We start from the raw sequence: 14,633 nt of genomic DNA on the forward strand, positions 1-14,633 counted from the left end.
GGCATATTAGGTATTATAACTATAATTATTCAAGGACTGTGAAAATATCACGCCACTAAACTCATCTATTTTTATAGCAGTAATCACTAGTATATAAAAGACGTTTGAAAACTTCGACTAAGCATAACACATTTTTTTGTGCAAATATATTATTTGGTGAGTACTTAACGATAACAAGTGAATTAGTTTCATTTGGAATTAACAAAATTTATGTCTTTAATTTCAGTCTTCACTTAACTCCACGAAAACCAAATAAAAATCAAAAATGGGCGCTGAAAAAGTATCCATGAACATCGTTGTCGTAGGACAAGTCCAATCTGCCAAGGCTGTCAAATCCGTCGCCAAGGCCACACCAGCCACCAACCAACTCATGGTGAGTACATAATATTATAAGTATTTTATATAACTTTAAAATCCAGTTTGATACCTGTGTATATTGTTTAAAATTATTGGATATATTTTATCAATATCATATTTATATGTACAACTTTAAAATTCGATTTGATCAATTTTTCAACTGTTTTAATTAATGCATTTCAAAAAAATTGTTGGAAATATAAACACGACAATTTATGTTATAAACTTTATAAACTTGCTGTTGTAGCAACTAGCCAATTGATGGTGATTATCTAAATAACTTATTCAACATGGGAAAATTTAAATTTACAAATTCATATGTATTACACGTATTTTTTTTTATTATTGTAATTTTAAATTATTTAATTGAATATTTTGAAAGATATGATAATAGCAATATTCTTTCTTTTGATTTGTTTCATACGTTTCTTCAATTTCCATTGCTCTCTTCTTAAATAATTCTATATTTAATTTCAATTATATAATATTTGTATAATAGATTTTAATTTTTTCTTTTCTAAATGGAATTCTCATTGATTAATATTTTTAATACTATAATACTATGTACTTATAAAAAATATTGTGTAAAATTTTGTATACACTTTAATATTATAAATATTTATGAAATCTTTGAATGCATATTAATATAACATCTTATACAACATATTATAAGAAATAATAATAATTATATTATAATAACTTTAGTGACGTACGATGTGTCTAGCTATACATAATACAATAGTAGCTTGTTATCGGGCTTGGATATGTTTACGATTAGCCTATTTTTAATTTATATTATATTTCTAAGGTAATATTAATAAGGGTATACTATAATTTTGGATTTATTTACAAAAATCAAAATAATTTTTTAATCTTTTATTCTTAAAATAAAATTTCATAAAAATATATTATTTTAGAGTTTAGTGGAGTTAAGATCATAAATATAATAATATACTTATAGTATATTAAATATTATATGCTACTGCATAATATTAATTTTAATATAAATTGTATTTGTTTTTTACGTCAATTGACAATTAAAAAATAATTATTAATTAAGTATTAATATATTATTATTTGTTTTGTTTCAGAACTGTTAAATTATGTAGTTCATCCGTTACAAACTCAAAAATGCCATAGCCCAAACAAAATATATTTTTCATAATATGTATTGCTACAACAAAATAAATAAGACTTTCCCGATATTTAACTTGTTTGGTTCATTATTTATAACCTTAAATGTTAGAATCTTAGTTTAATGAAAATTGTGTTGTTGCATTTTAAATTTAAGGTTTAATTATATATAATATGTTATGTTTTTAACAACTTTAGGTATAAACAATTTAAAATCGTGAAATAAGAAAAAATTAAAAAGAAATTAAATGCACACGATTATATTTTAGTCGTAGTTTAAAAAAGTACAAATTATGAAATTAAAAATAATTATAAAATTAATTGTAATTATGTAGGTATTATTAAATTACGCTGTATCGAGTGTATCGTAAGTAATAAGTAACAACCTATAACCTAATATTACAGTTTATTAATTTGAATAATGTTCAATTAAAAAATATGTTTAATGTTTAGAGAATACTTTGAAATTAACTTTCTAAAGCGTTTTGTAATTTGGAAATGGTGCTTGTATTTTATAGGACTAAAATTGCGGAAGAATGTCGTAAAAAAAATGAATATTCACATATTAAAATATTTTATTTTTTATTGTTTTCTTGTATCAACAATTTAAAATATAATTTATACATAATAATTAATAAAATAACAAAAAGACTAAAATGAAGACATACATCAAATGCAACGAAATATGAATATTTCCCATTTTTCTACTATTTCTGTGGAAAACTATATAAGTATAATATATTATATTATATTCTATAGCTATTTAAGTTATACTGTAAAACAAATTAAAACTTAAAATGATATGTTTTTTGATATTTCTAGTAAAGTCATTTAAATTACTTTTAGGAATTTATACATGCTGTATATTGAGTATAGAATTTCACTTTATGTAATGGAATTATTTATTAAGTATATATGATTCAACTAGAAGTACTGCATAATGTAATATAACTTGCTAAGTAATAAGTATAATGGGTTCAATGAGTATCCATTATATATACCTATATATAAATCGACATCAATATATGTTTTGAAAATAATATTCATTATTAATTTCATGTGAAATTATGTTAATTCATTTAAAACAATATTTTTAATTTAGTTAAAATCAGCAACAGTTACAAATTATTAATCACGAGGAATCAAAATGAATTTTTTTTATTTGTCTTATAAATAATTTTAACAGACTGAGTGTGAAACTATCTGTGAAATAACAATTCTAACTACATTAGCCATAATTAATATTGTGCATATATTTAACTCATCCATATTTGATTTTTATTATTTCAACGACTTTTCGTAATAGTCATTTTCATTTCCTTGTCAGAATATTAAGCATTTCCATGTATTAAATCAATTAAAATAGTAGTTTGAATTCAGTTAATTTAAGCATTGGTCACAAACTAGATTTTTTTTCACTTAATTTTAAAATATAAATAAAGTGATTATAAGTGTGAGATCAGTATTAAATAATTTTAATAGTGGTTTTTTGGTATGCGGTGTTGGTAGTATAAACTATTGCTAACGAAATTTTAAGACAAATAGGATGTTTTATTTTTACAATATTTATTAATTTGTGTTGGTTTCTATGTAATCTATGACTTCAACTTATCGGTAATGACTATAATTAATTTTATTTAAATAGTTTCATATAATAATACAGATGTGACGATACGTTGAAAGAATTTTTTATAATTTCAAATAGAATATCAGATTAAATTTGTTAACGGATGTTGATTTCTTACTCCGTTATGACAGGTATAACACTAATATAATGTTATTATATTCATTATTTTTAGAGTATTTATTATAAACTCTTGATATTTTATAGCTAAATTGTAAACAATGTTAATACCAATATTTATTTTTACACAATATCTTGATGAAGTGTATGTAAGTAGGCTATACAAATTATATTTCAGTAGGCTAATTATTTATTTGACACAACATTATTATATAAAATCTCGTAAATACATAATATAGTTGAATGAACATAATTAGTGATCAATTATGAAATGTTTAAATTTAATTTATAATACTTACATAGTATATTGTAATGTACAAATAACCATTAGATATATATATGCAATTTTATTTTATATATATTAAAAAAAGATAAAGAAATGTCCGAAGTTACATCGTTAATAATTATTAGCTGTTACGAGTTGATGATTGGAAAATTCATATCAATTATATGGCGAGTATTTTTCGATAAAAAACTATCCATCATATTGTTTAAGCTTAAAAAGAATCATGAAAAATTGATTCGCTTGAATATGGCAGGCCCGATAAAAATAAAAATGAATTAGTTTTTCATTTTTGGAATTACTGTACATATTCTAGCAAGTATCATAATACCGTTAATATGGATGAAAGTTAATGTCGGAAAAGTAATAATAGTAGATATGGTAATCATTAATATCTAAATGAATTGTTTAATTTTACAAATAACTGGATAGTTGATGTTAAGTTAATTGTTTTTTTGATGCTTTGGCCTTGATCTTGTTCTTCTCTTTTATCAAATATGTGTTAAAACCAATGTTTATCAACAATTTGAATTAAAGATAGGTACTGTTAATTGATTTACAACTTATGTAAGATTATAGATGCAACATACAGGTGGCCTTGACGTCATTCAAAACATTGTATATTTTTAGGTTCAATGGATGTGTATAAATGTTTGCCAATGTGGTCCATTTTATGAATACGTACTACTAATATTATATACATACAGTGGATGGTGTACATGATAAATGAAAACATTTCGGAAAGAAAATCATGTTTAAGTACATTCAGAGATATTTATTTGGAAGCTGTAGAATGCTTAAACGATGTAAATAGATCAATTTATGGTTTGCCGGCCAATGTTTAATTTATTGCGGGAAATATTTGTGAAATCATTAAAAACCATATATAGTCATTTGTTATTTTCTAGAGACTATATTAAGGAGCATTATTACTTTGTACTTGCTATCACAGAAGTATTATTGAAAATAGCCAATGTAATAATGTTATATGGACTTGGTAATAATTGGTAATTACGTCACGGAAAAAGAGGTTTTAAATATTATTATGAGGATTTTATAAGTTAATTTTTTTTTTTTTAAGAAATTTTTGATTAATATTTAATACTTGTTTAATATTCAATCAATAGTAAATATTTCCATTGTTACCAATAATGTTATTACCTACAGGCTACAACTTATTTAATAATACTATGATTTTTAACTAATTTATAAAATTATAGATCTATGGATGGTTTAAAGTACATTTTTCATTGTTTCTAATTTGGCATCTCTTATCAAAAAATGTGGCAATTATTCATTTTTAAACATTACGAGGATCAAATTTAAAATTTATATTGTAATATAATCAATGCAAGTTATCAAAGTCTGAAAGTGCATCAGGTTGAGATACGAGTTCAATACACATATAATGTGCAGTTAAGTAATTATTAACGAAACACTAAAAATTATATAAATATAACTGAAATCAAATTAAGTATAAGGTTTATGGATAAAATAAAAATATCAATATTAAATATCGGAAGAGAATGTTTTATTTTATGGTATCAACATCAAAATGATTGTTACATATTGTATTGTTAGGGCTATGGCATTTTTGAGTTTGAGGTGTATGAACTACATAAATTAACAGCTCTGAAACAAAAAAAAAAAAAATACAAATCAATTATAAAATTCATTAACCTTGTATACTGGAAAAATAATATATAATTATAAATCATATACTCGTAATTATAATTTAAATTAGATAGGTGTTATAAAGTAACAACATTTCTGCGGTAAAAATAATAAATAAATAAAATGAAAATTTAATTGTTCTAATCAACATTTTTAAATTTAAATTAAGTAGACATGTCTTAAAAAAAAATTGTAATTAATTGTATTTGAATAACTAAAACTTTTTTTTATTTTAAATATTTTTTTTTTAAACCAAATTTATCAATTATTTTGTACGGAATAAATTGATAAAATAGTAATAGTTGTAATTAGTTTAGTTAAAAAAAAAAGTTATATAATTTATTTAAAAAAATATTAATAAAAAAGACAACAGATAAGTAAATTAATTCTTGAATTATTAATTGAAAAATCAAAAAAAAAAAAAATCAAATATATTCTAAAACGAAAAAGTGTACGTTTTAACAATACAATTAATAATATTGGTCACTATAATATACATAAAGATGGTATTGACAAAATATATATAAATTGAAAATTAATATATCCAATTATTTAAATAAAATAATTGCTGTATATTTGATAATATATTTTAAGCTATTAAATTCATCAGATTTAAACAAAAGAATATCGAAAGTTTATAATATAAATTGTCGTATTTATATTTCCAACAATTATTTTGAAAAGCATTAATTACAACAATGTACATAATATAAATATATCAAACTGGATTTTAAAGTTCTATAAAATACTTATAATATAATGTACTCACCATGAGTTGGTTGGTGGCTGGTGTGGCCTTGGCGACGGTTTTGACGGCCTTGGCAGATTGGACTTGTCCGACGACAACGATGTTCATGGATACTTTTTCAGCGCCCATTTTTGATTTGTTGGTTGGTTTTTGAGGATTAAAGTGAAAACTACAAGTTAAAATAAAAAATAAATTATTATTAATTTTAACTCACAATAAATTTATAATCGTTGTTTAGTATACTTACCAAAGAGTAAATCTGCACAAAAAGATGTGTTATGCTGAAATCGAGATCTCAGACGCCTTTATATACACTTCCGCCGACCAGTCTAAAGTGGGGCGGCGTGTGGCGTGATCATTGTAATATTGTGTTGACCATTTATTTGAAAATTAATATATTATAATATACACTGTACAGATTACAGATTAAAACATGAATTGTACATAGTTTTTGAGTTTCATGATGTACGTGTAATTAAATTTTTTAATTTTATACATCCTGTAAATAATATTATATAATATTATATTTTTTTTATGCAGCTTTACTTAAAATTAAATATTATTAGAAAAGCAAATGTGTTTACAATATAGTATACGCACACAAAATAAGATAAATACAATTTGTAAAAATAATAATTTTCAGTGATTTTGAATCTTATAATTTCTTTTATTAAATAATTTTTATTTATAGTAATAAAATATTTGTCATTTTTAACAGACATATACTATATAGCTTAATAGAATACAAATAATTTCATAAATCATAACGACTAAGAAAAATTATTGTAATCTTATTTTTCGACATTTTTTTTTAAACTAAGACTATGGCTATGAAAATAGAAATCATTAAAACCATCGGATAATAACCAAATTTGATTTGCTTAGAATTTTTAATTAGTTTTTTTTCTATAAAACTGGATAAAAATGTGTGTTATGTCAGAATACTTGAACATTTTAATACAAGGTTTCTTATATGTTTATTACTTAATGAAATACAATTTTTTATTAAAAGATTTTTTTTTTTTTTATGTAATACAATTGTGTACACTCACAAATCATATTTCGTCATCAATGATATATTAGTTAATTTAAATTTAATCATTCATAGTTTATCCATTATTTACATTAAAAAAAAAATAGTTGTAAAATAAAAGTAATTGCCTTGAAAAGAACGTTAATTATTTTATTTTATTGTAGTTGCTACAATTAATAAAATCGACAATAACTATTTTCATAAGATTTCGAAAAAATTATAGTTTGTCCCATTAGAATATGCATAATAAAACTATCACAGACGACATTAAATTGATTGATAAATTAAATATAACAAAGGATAATTTAAAATCATAAATATTCAGATCGTAGGCAACATAAAAAATATTATTAAATACATATCCAATTTCACAATCATCACATCAAACTACGGCCTCAATTTGAATTTTAAAGTAAAAAAATTTATTTTGGTAAGTATTTCTGAAGTAAATTTATATTATATATTTGAGTGAAACTACATTTGAAAATTAAAAATTTTAAGTAAAATAATCTGCTTATTTTGAAAGCATTAAACACAATTTAGGTTTTGTAAATAATGATTTGTCAATAAACAATCATCATAATATTACAACGATCACGCCACGCTGCCGCCCCACTTTAAATGGGTCGTCGGAAGTGTATATAAAGGCGCCCGAGATCTCGATTCCGGCATAACACATCTTTTTGTGCAGATATATTCTTTGGTAAATATACTAAACAACAACTAAAGTTTTATTTTGATTTAAAACTAATAATATTTTATTTTGTATTTTTAACTTGTAGTTTTCACTTTAATCCTCAAAAACCAACCAACAAATCAAAAATGGGCGCTGAAAAAGTATCCATGAACATCGTTGTCGTCGGACAAGTCCAATCTGCCAAGGCCGTCAAAATCGTCGCCAAGGCCACACCAGCCACCAACCAACTCATGGTGAGTACATAATATTATAAGTACCTATTTTATATAACATTAAAATTCAGTTTGATACCTATATATATATATTTTTTAATTATTGGATATATTTTATCAAAATCATAGATATTTAAAAGTACAACTTTAAAATTTTGTTTGATAATTTTTGTTCAACTGTTTTAATTAATGCATTTCAAAAAAATTGTTGGAAATATAATGATGACAATTTATATTATAAACTTGCGATATTATTTTGTTTAAATCTGATAAATTGAACAGTTAATAATATCATCAAATATACAGCTATTATATTTAAAATTATTTATTATTTTATTTCTATTGTACTTAAAACTCAATTATAGTTGTTTGAAGTAATTAAATGTAAATTATTTTTACGGATAGCAATAAATAGTATATTATATTTTTATAGTATTTATTATAAATTATGTGTTAGTTAATGATAAATTATTATTATTAAAATAATTATTTTAATTTTTTTAAATTTTTGTTTTTGTTTCAGAATTGTTAATTCGTGTACTCCATCAATCCTCGCTTTAAAAATGCCATAGCCCAAACAGTACAGTAATATGTAATTCATATAAGTATTGACACCGAAAAATAAATCAGTCATTTCCGATATACTTAACTGTTTTGTCTTATTTTTTAAATTTTACCCGTTTTCAAAGACCTTAGTATTGATCTGTGATATTTTAATCATAAGGTCATAAGGTGGTACCATATTATAATCATATTATTATACCTAATATCCATTTTGTGTCATATTAATATTATCGACAATAATATTAATAAAATATTTATATAATTTATAGAATAAAAATTTACAAAACAAATTTATACAAAAATATCAATATATTATAATATTTTATAATTTATGAGAGAATTTAATTATTTTATCAAAACAAATTTTTTCTCTTATATTATTAAATATCTACGCTGCCGATAAATTCGCTTCTCCAAATACATCAGTTTGATCTCAAGTTGCTTAGTATAGAAATAGGCTTTTCAAAGTCGACCAATCCAAATCACTACAAACTACATTAATTCTTCACATTCTCCACTTATTTACGTGGGATAAATATTTATGTTGTGTATTTAGTATTTGAGTATAGAATATCGCTTTATGTTATTGACCTGTTATTTAATTATTTATTAAATATGTACTATGATTATTATGATCAGCTAAAAGTACTAAATAATATAATAAATCTTAGTAAGCAATAAGTTTAATGGGTATAAAGAGTGTAAATTATTTATGTATATATAAATCAACATCAATATTTGTTGTGCAAATAATATTCATTGTCAATTTAAAGTGAAATCATGTAAATTAATTTGTTAGTTCATTTAAAATAACAGTTTTATTAGTTAAAATCAGCTACGATTATAATATATATATATATATATATCATAAATCACTAACAATAATTTATAAATTAAATTAAATTAAAGCAATCATGAGAGTGAAATCAGTATTAAATAATTATAACAGTTGTTTTTTGATATGTGGTGTTGGTAGTATAAATTATGGCCAAAGAAATTTTAAGACTAATTTGATATTGTACTTCTGGCGATGTTTATTAATTTACGCTGGTTTATCTATATTCTACCACTCCAATCAATGGGTAATGAACTAATGAATATATCTAACTTAAACATTTCAAATTTAGTTTTACGTGGATTTCTTTCTACGTTTATTCTAAAGACTGGATAGCAATATAATATCATTATTTAATAATACTGTTGTAATGATATTATATTAATTATTTTTAGAGTATTCTTTAAAATTCTTAAAAAATTATAAATAAATTTTAAATTGTGTTAATACCAATTTTTATTGATACACAATAATTGCAGAACACTATTTTTTAGAAATGTATGTGAGTGTTTATATGCAAATAACTACCTATATTTCAGTAGATTTCAATATATACATAATATTATGACATGATATTTTATTAGACCATATTATATTTATCTATAATTTAGTACTATGAAATGTGCTAATTCAGTATAAAAAATGTATATCATATTGTAATTTGATAACTGTAAACTGTGTATAAGCTATTTTATTTTATAGGTAAAATAAAAACAGATAAGGAGCTAGTGATGATATACTTATAAGAATTAGCTAATAAGTATAATGGATATATTGTGTCAATTATATATATATATATATAATCAACATAAATATTTGTTTTGTAAATAATATTCAATATTAAGTTCAAGTAAAATTATGTAAATGCATTTATTGATCAATAAAATAATTTAGTTAAAAACAACAATGGTTACAAATTATCAACCATAAGCACTAAAATAGAATTTTTTTATTTTATTTATAATGAGTATTGTGCACTCAAAAATATTTGATGTCCACTTCAATGACTTTTCGTAATGGCCATTTTAATTTCCTTGTCAAAATATTAGGCAAATCTATCCATTAAAACAATTAAAAATAGTAGTTTGAATTCAGTTAATATCAGCAACGGTCTCAAACCATAAATCCCAAGACACTTGTTTTTTTTTTTACTTAATTTTAAAATAAAAATAAATACAAGCGATTATGAGTGGGATATCAGTATTAAATAACTTAAATAGTGTTTTTTTGATAATCGGTATTGGTTGTATAAACTACGGGCAAAGAAATTTTAAGACAAATTTGATATTTTACTTCTTGCGTTGTAGATTAATATGTTCTGGTTTATCTATATATTATCTATCCAACCTATGGGTAATGATTATACTTAATTTTATTTAAATAATTTTATATGACAGATAATACAAATGTTCTGAAACTTTTAATTTCAATTAAGATTTAAAATTGAATTAGTCAATAGACGTGTATTTTCTAATATGTTTATTCTAGACTTGGTATATATTATATTATTATAATATCATTACCTAATAAAATTAATATTATAATATATTATATTTAATATTCTTAGAGTATTTGTTATAAATTAATAATTTTTTATAGCTAACTTTTAAATAACTTTAATTCTAATATCTGTTTTTATACAATTTGTGCGGCACTTTATCTTTTAGAAGAGTAGACAAATACAAATGAGTAATTAAATTTCAGTAGATCAACAATAATATTTTACTTTACCCAACGGTAAATACATATAGTTGTATGATTATAAATTGGTGATCAATTATAGAATTTTGAATTTTAATTTATAATACATAATATTATAATGTACTGATAACTATAAAATGTATATATGTAATTTTATTTTATAGGTAAAAAAAACGGATAAAGAATTATCCGAAGTAACGTCGTTAATAATGATTAGTTGTTTTGAATTGATGATGATTGGAAAATTCTTATTGTTTATATGGCGCTTATTTTTTGATGAAAAATTATCCGTAATATTGACTAAACTTGAAAAAGTTCACGAAAAATTGATTCACTCAAATATGGTTGGAGCGATGAAAATAAAAATGAATTGGTTTTTCATTATTACAATCACTGTTAAAGTTATAGCAAATATTATAACTCCATTATTGTGGAATAAAATTAATAACAGAAAAATAAGAATTATAGATACGGTAATCGTTAAATATATATAAATATGATCGTATAATATATCTAAATATATTTTATAATTTTACTAATAGGTAACTTGATAGTAAATTTGATGTAAATTTTTCGTGGATCTTTTTGCCTTGATCCTCGTATTTTTTATCTAATTTATATTAAATGTATTGTTTATCAAGAACTTAAGTATTAAAATATGTATATTTATAAATCTAGTTAATAAATCACATTTCATACATAATAGTTTGCTACTATCTTTTTAAAAGACGTAATAACATATTATTTTTATTATAACATATTTTGTTATTTTTATGTTATACATATTATACAAGTTAGCCGAATCAACTTTGTACTAGGTAGTTTAGTTATATAATTTATAGTAATCAAAACACTATTATGAAACTTTAAAATAATATTTTCTGTGTTAAACGTCTAATCAGATCTTTTATTCTTATTTCAAACTCAGCAATGACCATCCTTAGATATAGCTATTTTAAATTCTATATTTTACTTAATCACTTTAATATTGTTTAGAAATGGATTTAAAGGGGCAGACCATTTTCTTTTTTGATAATAGATCATTTTATTCTTATACGTATACTAATGTTAATTGCTTTGTAAGAAAGATAAAACGCATACTGTCATAACATCATTACAATTAATATCACATATTTTTTAGGTCTCAACTATAGTTTTGAATGTTTGCCAATGTGGATCATTTTATGAATACGTACTACTAATATTATACATACAGTGGATGGTGTACACGATAAATGAAAACATTTTGGAAAGGAAATCATGTTTAAGTACATTCAGAGATATGCATTTGGAAGTTTTAGAATGCTTAAACCATGTAAATAAATCAATTTATGGTTTTCCAGTCGTTGTTGTATTTATTTCAGGAAATATTGGTGAAATAATTAAAACGATATACAGTCATCTGTTATTTCCCAGGGACTATATTATTAACGATCTTTATTATTTTATATTTCTTATGATAGGATTATTAATAAGAATAGCCAATGTTCTAATGTTATACGGAATTGGTCACTTCACGGAACATGAGGTTTTTAAATATTATATTATGCTATTAGAATTAAAAATTTTTTTTAAATTTATTTTTCTATCAATATTCAATATCTAAATAATTACATATTAATTGTGTTTCCATAGACACCATAATGTTATTATCTCAAAATTACTTAATAACACTATGAATTTTATCTTATATTCTTATATAAACATTATTGATGAGATTTAAACATTAACGAAAAGTGATCACACATTAGATTAGAGCTTTAAAGATTAAACTAAACATTTTGTTTGATTAGTGAGCTCATCGTATTTTAAATTATTTTTTTTTGGTTTTTAGGTTAACCGGACGAGTTTTGTCTTAAATCAACGGTCCTTGATAGAAAGAAACCCTATAGTAAAACGTCAGGTATAATAATTAATGTATTTACTATACGTGATTTATACTCGATTTTTGATTAATATGTTAAAATTATTTTGACTAAGATCAAGTTTTTTATACTACGGAGATTGCACGAATACTACCGTTTTGAGCTGTATGGAATATGTCAAATTAATCTAAGACAACTACTTATCTTAGTTAATAACACACTTGCTTACTTAATAATTCAAATTCTGTTCAAATTAAATAAAAAAATAAACAAAGATATTCTGCAATGATAATATTTGTAGTCTGTTAACACTGTTAACAGCAACTGATTTCACTTTAAATTATTATTATTTTAAGTAAATGTTTTGAAATACAATTAATTATGTAAATATAAAACTAAGAAGTTTTACCTGCTGTATTATAGAATATTATGAGTTAATTTTATAAGTTAGTTGAATTTACATACGTATTAAATTCTATGTTGAATCATTCATAATGTCGAAAAATGTTTTTGAAGTCAGTCGATGTTTCAGTATTTATTTATAAGGATATTAATAGTAATACGTTTATTTATATATTTTTAATTTATTAGTTCTATTGCTATTTTGAATAATTTTTACTAAAATTATGGAAAAAAAAATTATTGTGTACAGGTGAATATGATTGTATTATACGTAATAATTAAATTGTTGTAATATATTATATAATAATAATTTAATTATTTTGTAAATTTCATTGAGTATTAAAAATATTAATGTATGGGATGTAATATATTTCATGTATCTTTGATTATAATTCATTGAACTCTGAATTCTGATAAAATAAGTAATATTGTGGGAATAAAATAGTGATTATTAGTTGAAAAGCTACTTTTATTAACATTTAAGCTTCAAACGCTCTTTAAAGAAAACTATTGCCACACATCTCCTTTGTTCTTTTTAACCTGGTGGCTCTATTGATTTTTACCTAATCCTGTTCATTTAAAAAGTATTTGGTTAGCTATTACCAATACATGAACCGATCTTGGAAACTAGGTTGTTGGATCGATACAATTAAAGTTTTTTATGTATCATTTCACATGTCCTAGAAACTTATGATCAGCGTTCATAAACATTAAATTATTGAAATTTTAATAATATTATACTGTATACTAGGACGTGTCTTCCATACCCTTTTTATATCGGTCCTAATCTGAGATACGTTTTTTTCATTAATATTTTTTGAAGAATAAAGAAGTAATGAAATTGAAACATAAGATTCAATATCATAGATATACACACTATATAACAGTGTACTTATGCAGTTAGAAAACCCTGTTGATCACGAGTTCTATAGTATCATTATTATTACGGAATCGATTGTTAAGTCTTTTCTGACTGACGTGAAACTATGTGAGTACACTGTAAGTCAGATAAGTGTGATCAACGGGTTTTTCTGTAAATATAATTCAAAAGAAAGAGTTTTTGATAGATTCGATGTATTGAGTGTTTTATAGAATTATTAGGAGAAGAGATGAGGGTGAAAACAGATTATAGGTTCAGATACATAGTTTAGTTGAACTTACGATTAAATTATTTATGCATTTATATTAAAACAGAGAATACTACTCATTAGAGTTATCTTAGTTTGTATAAATGGCGTATTATATGTAAAACATAATTTCGATATTAATTTAGAATACAGAAATCATTAGTTGAGGTGGACTCGGTGAAAATTATGAAATTGAATTGAAATTGCCGGACGGCTTGTTGCTCTATAGGATAAAAACAGTTTTCATATTTTCAAGA

General features: G+C 22.7%; 1 protein-coding gene and 3 long non-coding RNA genes across 4 annotated transcripts; 3 read left to right on the plus strand and 1 right to left on the minus strand.

Moving 5' to 3' along the window:
* Positions 1-1,562, plus strand: LOC132931476 (uncharacterized). Its single transcript, XR_009662657.1, has 3 exons — positions 1-156; positions 227-373; positions 1,449-1,562. It is a non-coding gene; the product is annotated as an uncharacterized LOC132931476 (long non-coding RNA).
* Positions 1,563-5,027: 3,465 nt separating this feature from the next.
* Positions 5,028-6,339, minus strand: LOC132931667 (uncharacterized). Its single transcript, XR_009662771.1, has 3 exons — positions 6,188-6,339; positions 5,962-6,109; positions 5,028-5,150 (listed from the first exon to the last, which is right to left on the minus strand). It is a non-coding gene; the product is annotated as an uncharacterized LOC132931667 (long non-coding RNA).
* Positions 6,340-7,541: 1,202 nt separating this feature from the next.
* On the plus strand, positions 7,542-8,526 carry LOC132931651 (uncharacterized). The gene is made up of 3 exons (XR_009662769.1): positions 7,542-7,676; positions 7,756-7,903; positions 8,406-8,526. It is a non-coding gene; the product is annotated as an uncharacterized LOC132931651 (long non-coding RNA).
* Positions 8,527-11,218: 2,692 nt separating this feature from the next.
* On the plus strand, positions 11,219-13,136 carry LOC132926680 (uncharacterized). Its single transcript, XM_060991079.1, has 4 exons — positions 11,219-11,455; positions 12,124-12,510; positions 12,817-12,885; positions 12,963-13,136. Exons 1-4 carry the CDS (start codon positions 11,324-11,326, stop codon positions 13,134-13,136), a joined length of 762 nt encoding a protein of 253 aa, XP_060847062.1. The 5' UTR covers positions 11,219-11,323.
* The last annotated feature ends 1,497 nt before the right edge of the window (positions 13,137-14,633 follow it).

Source organism: Rhopalosiphum padi, chromosome 1, assembly GCF_020882245.1.
Source record: "Rhopalosiphum padi isolate XX-2018 chromosome 1, ASM2088224v1, whole genome shotgun sequence".
NCBI classification, from domain to species: domain Eukaryota; kingdom Metazoa; phylum Arthropoda; class Insecta; order Hemiptera; family Aphididae; genus Rhopalosiphum; species Rhopalosiphum padi.

Coding starts and splice junctions, on each gene's coding strand:
- LOC132926680 (XM_060991079.1), top strand. CDS start 11,324: ATGGTTGGAGCGATGAAAATAAAAATGAATTGGTTTTTCATTATTACA. Junction 11,456..12,123: donor AAATAAGAATTATAGATACG/GTAATCGTTAAA, acceptor CATATTTTTTAG/GTCTCAACTATAGTTTTGAA. Junction 12,511..12,816: donor GTCACTTCACGGAACATGAG/GTTTTTAAATAT, acceptor TTTGGTTTTTAG/GTTAACCGGACGAGTTTTGT.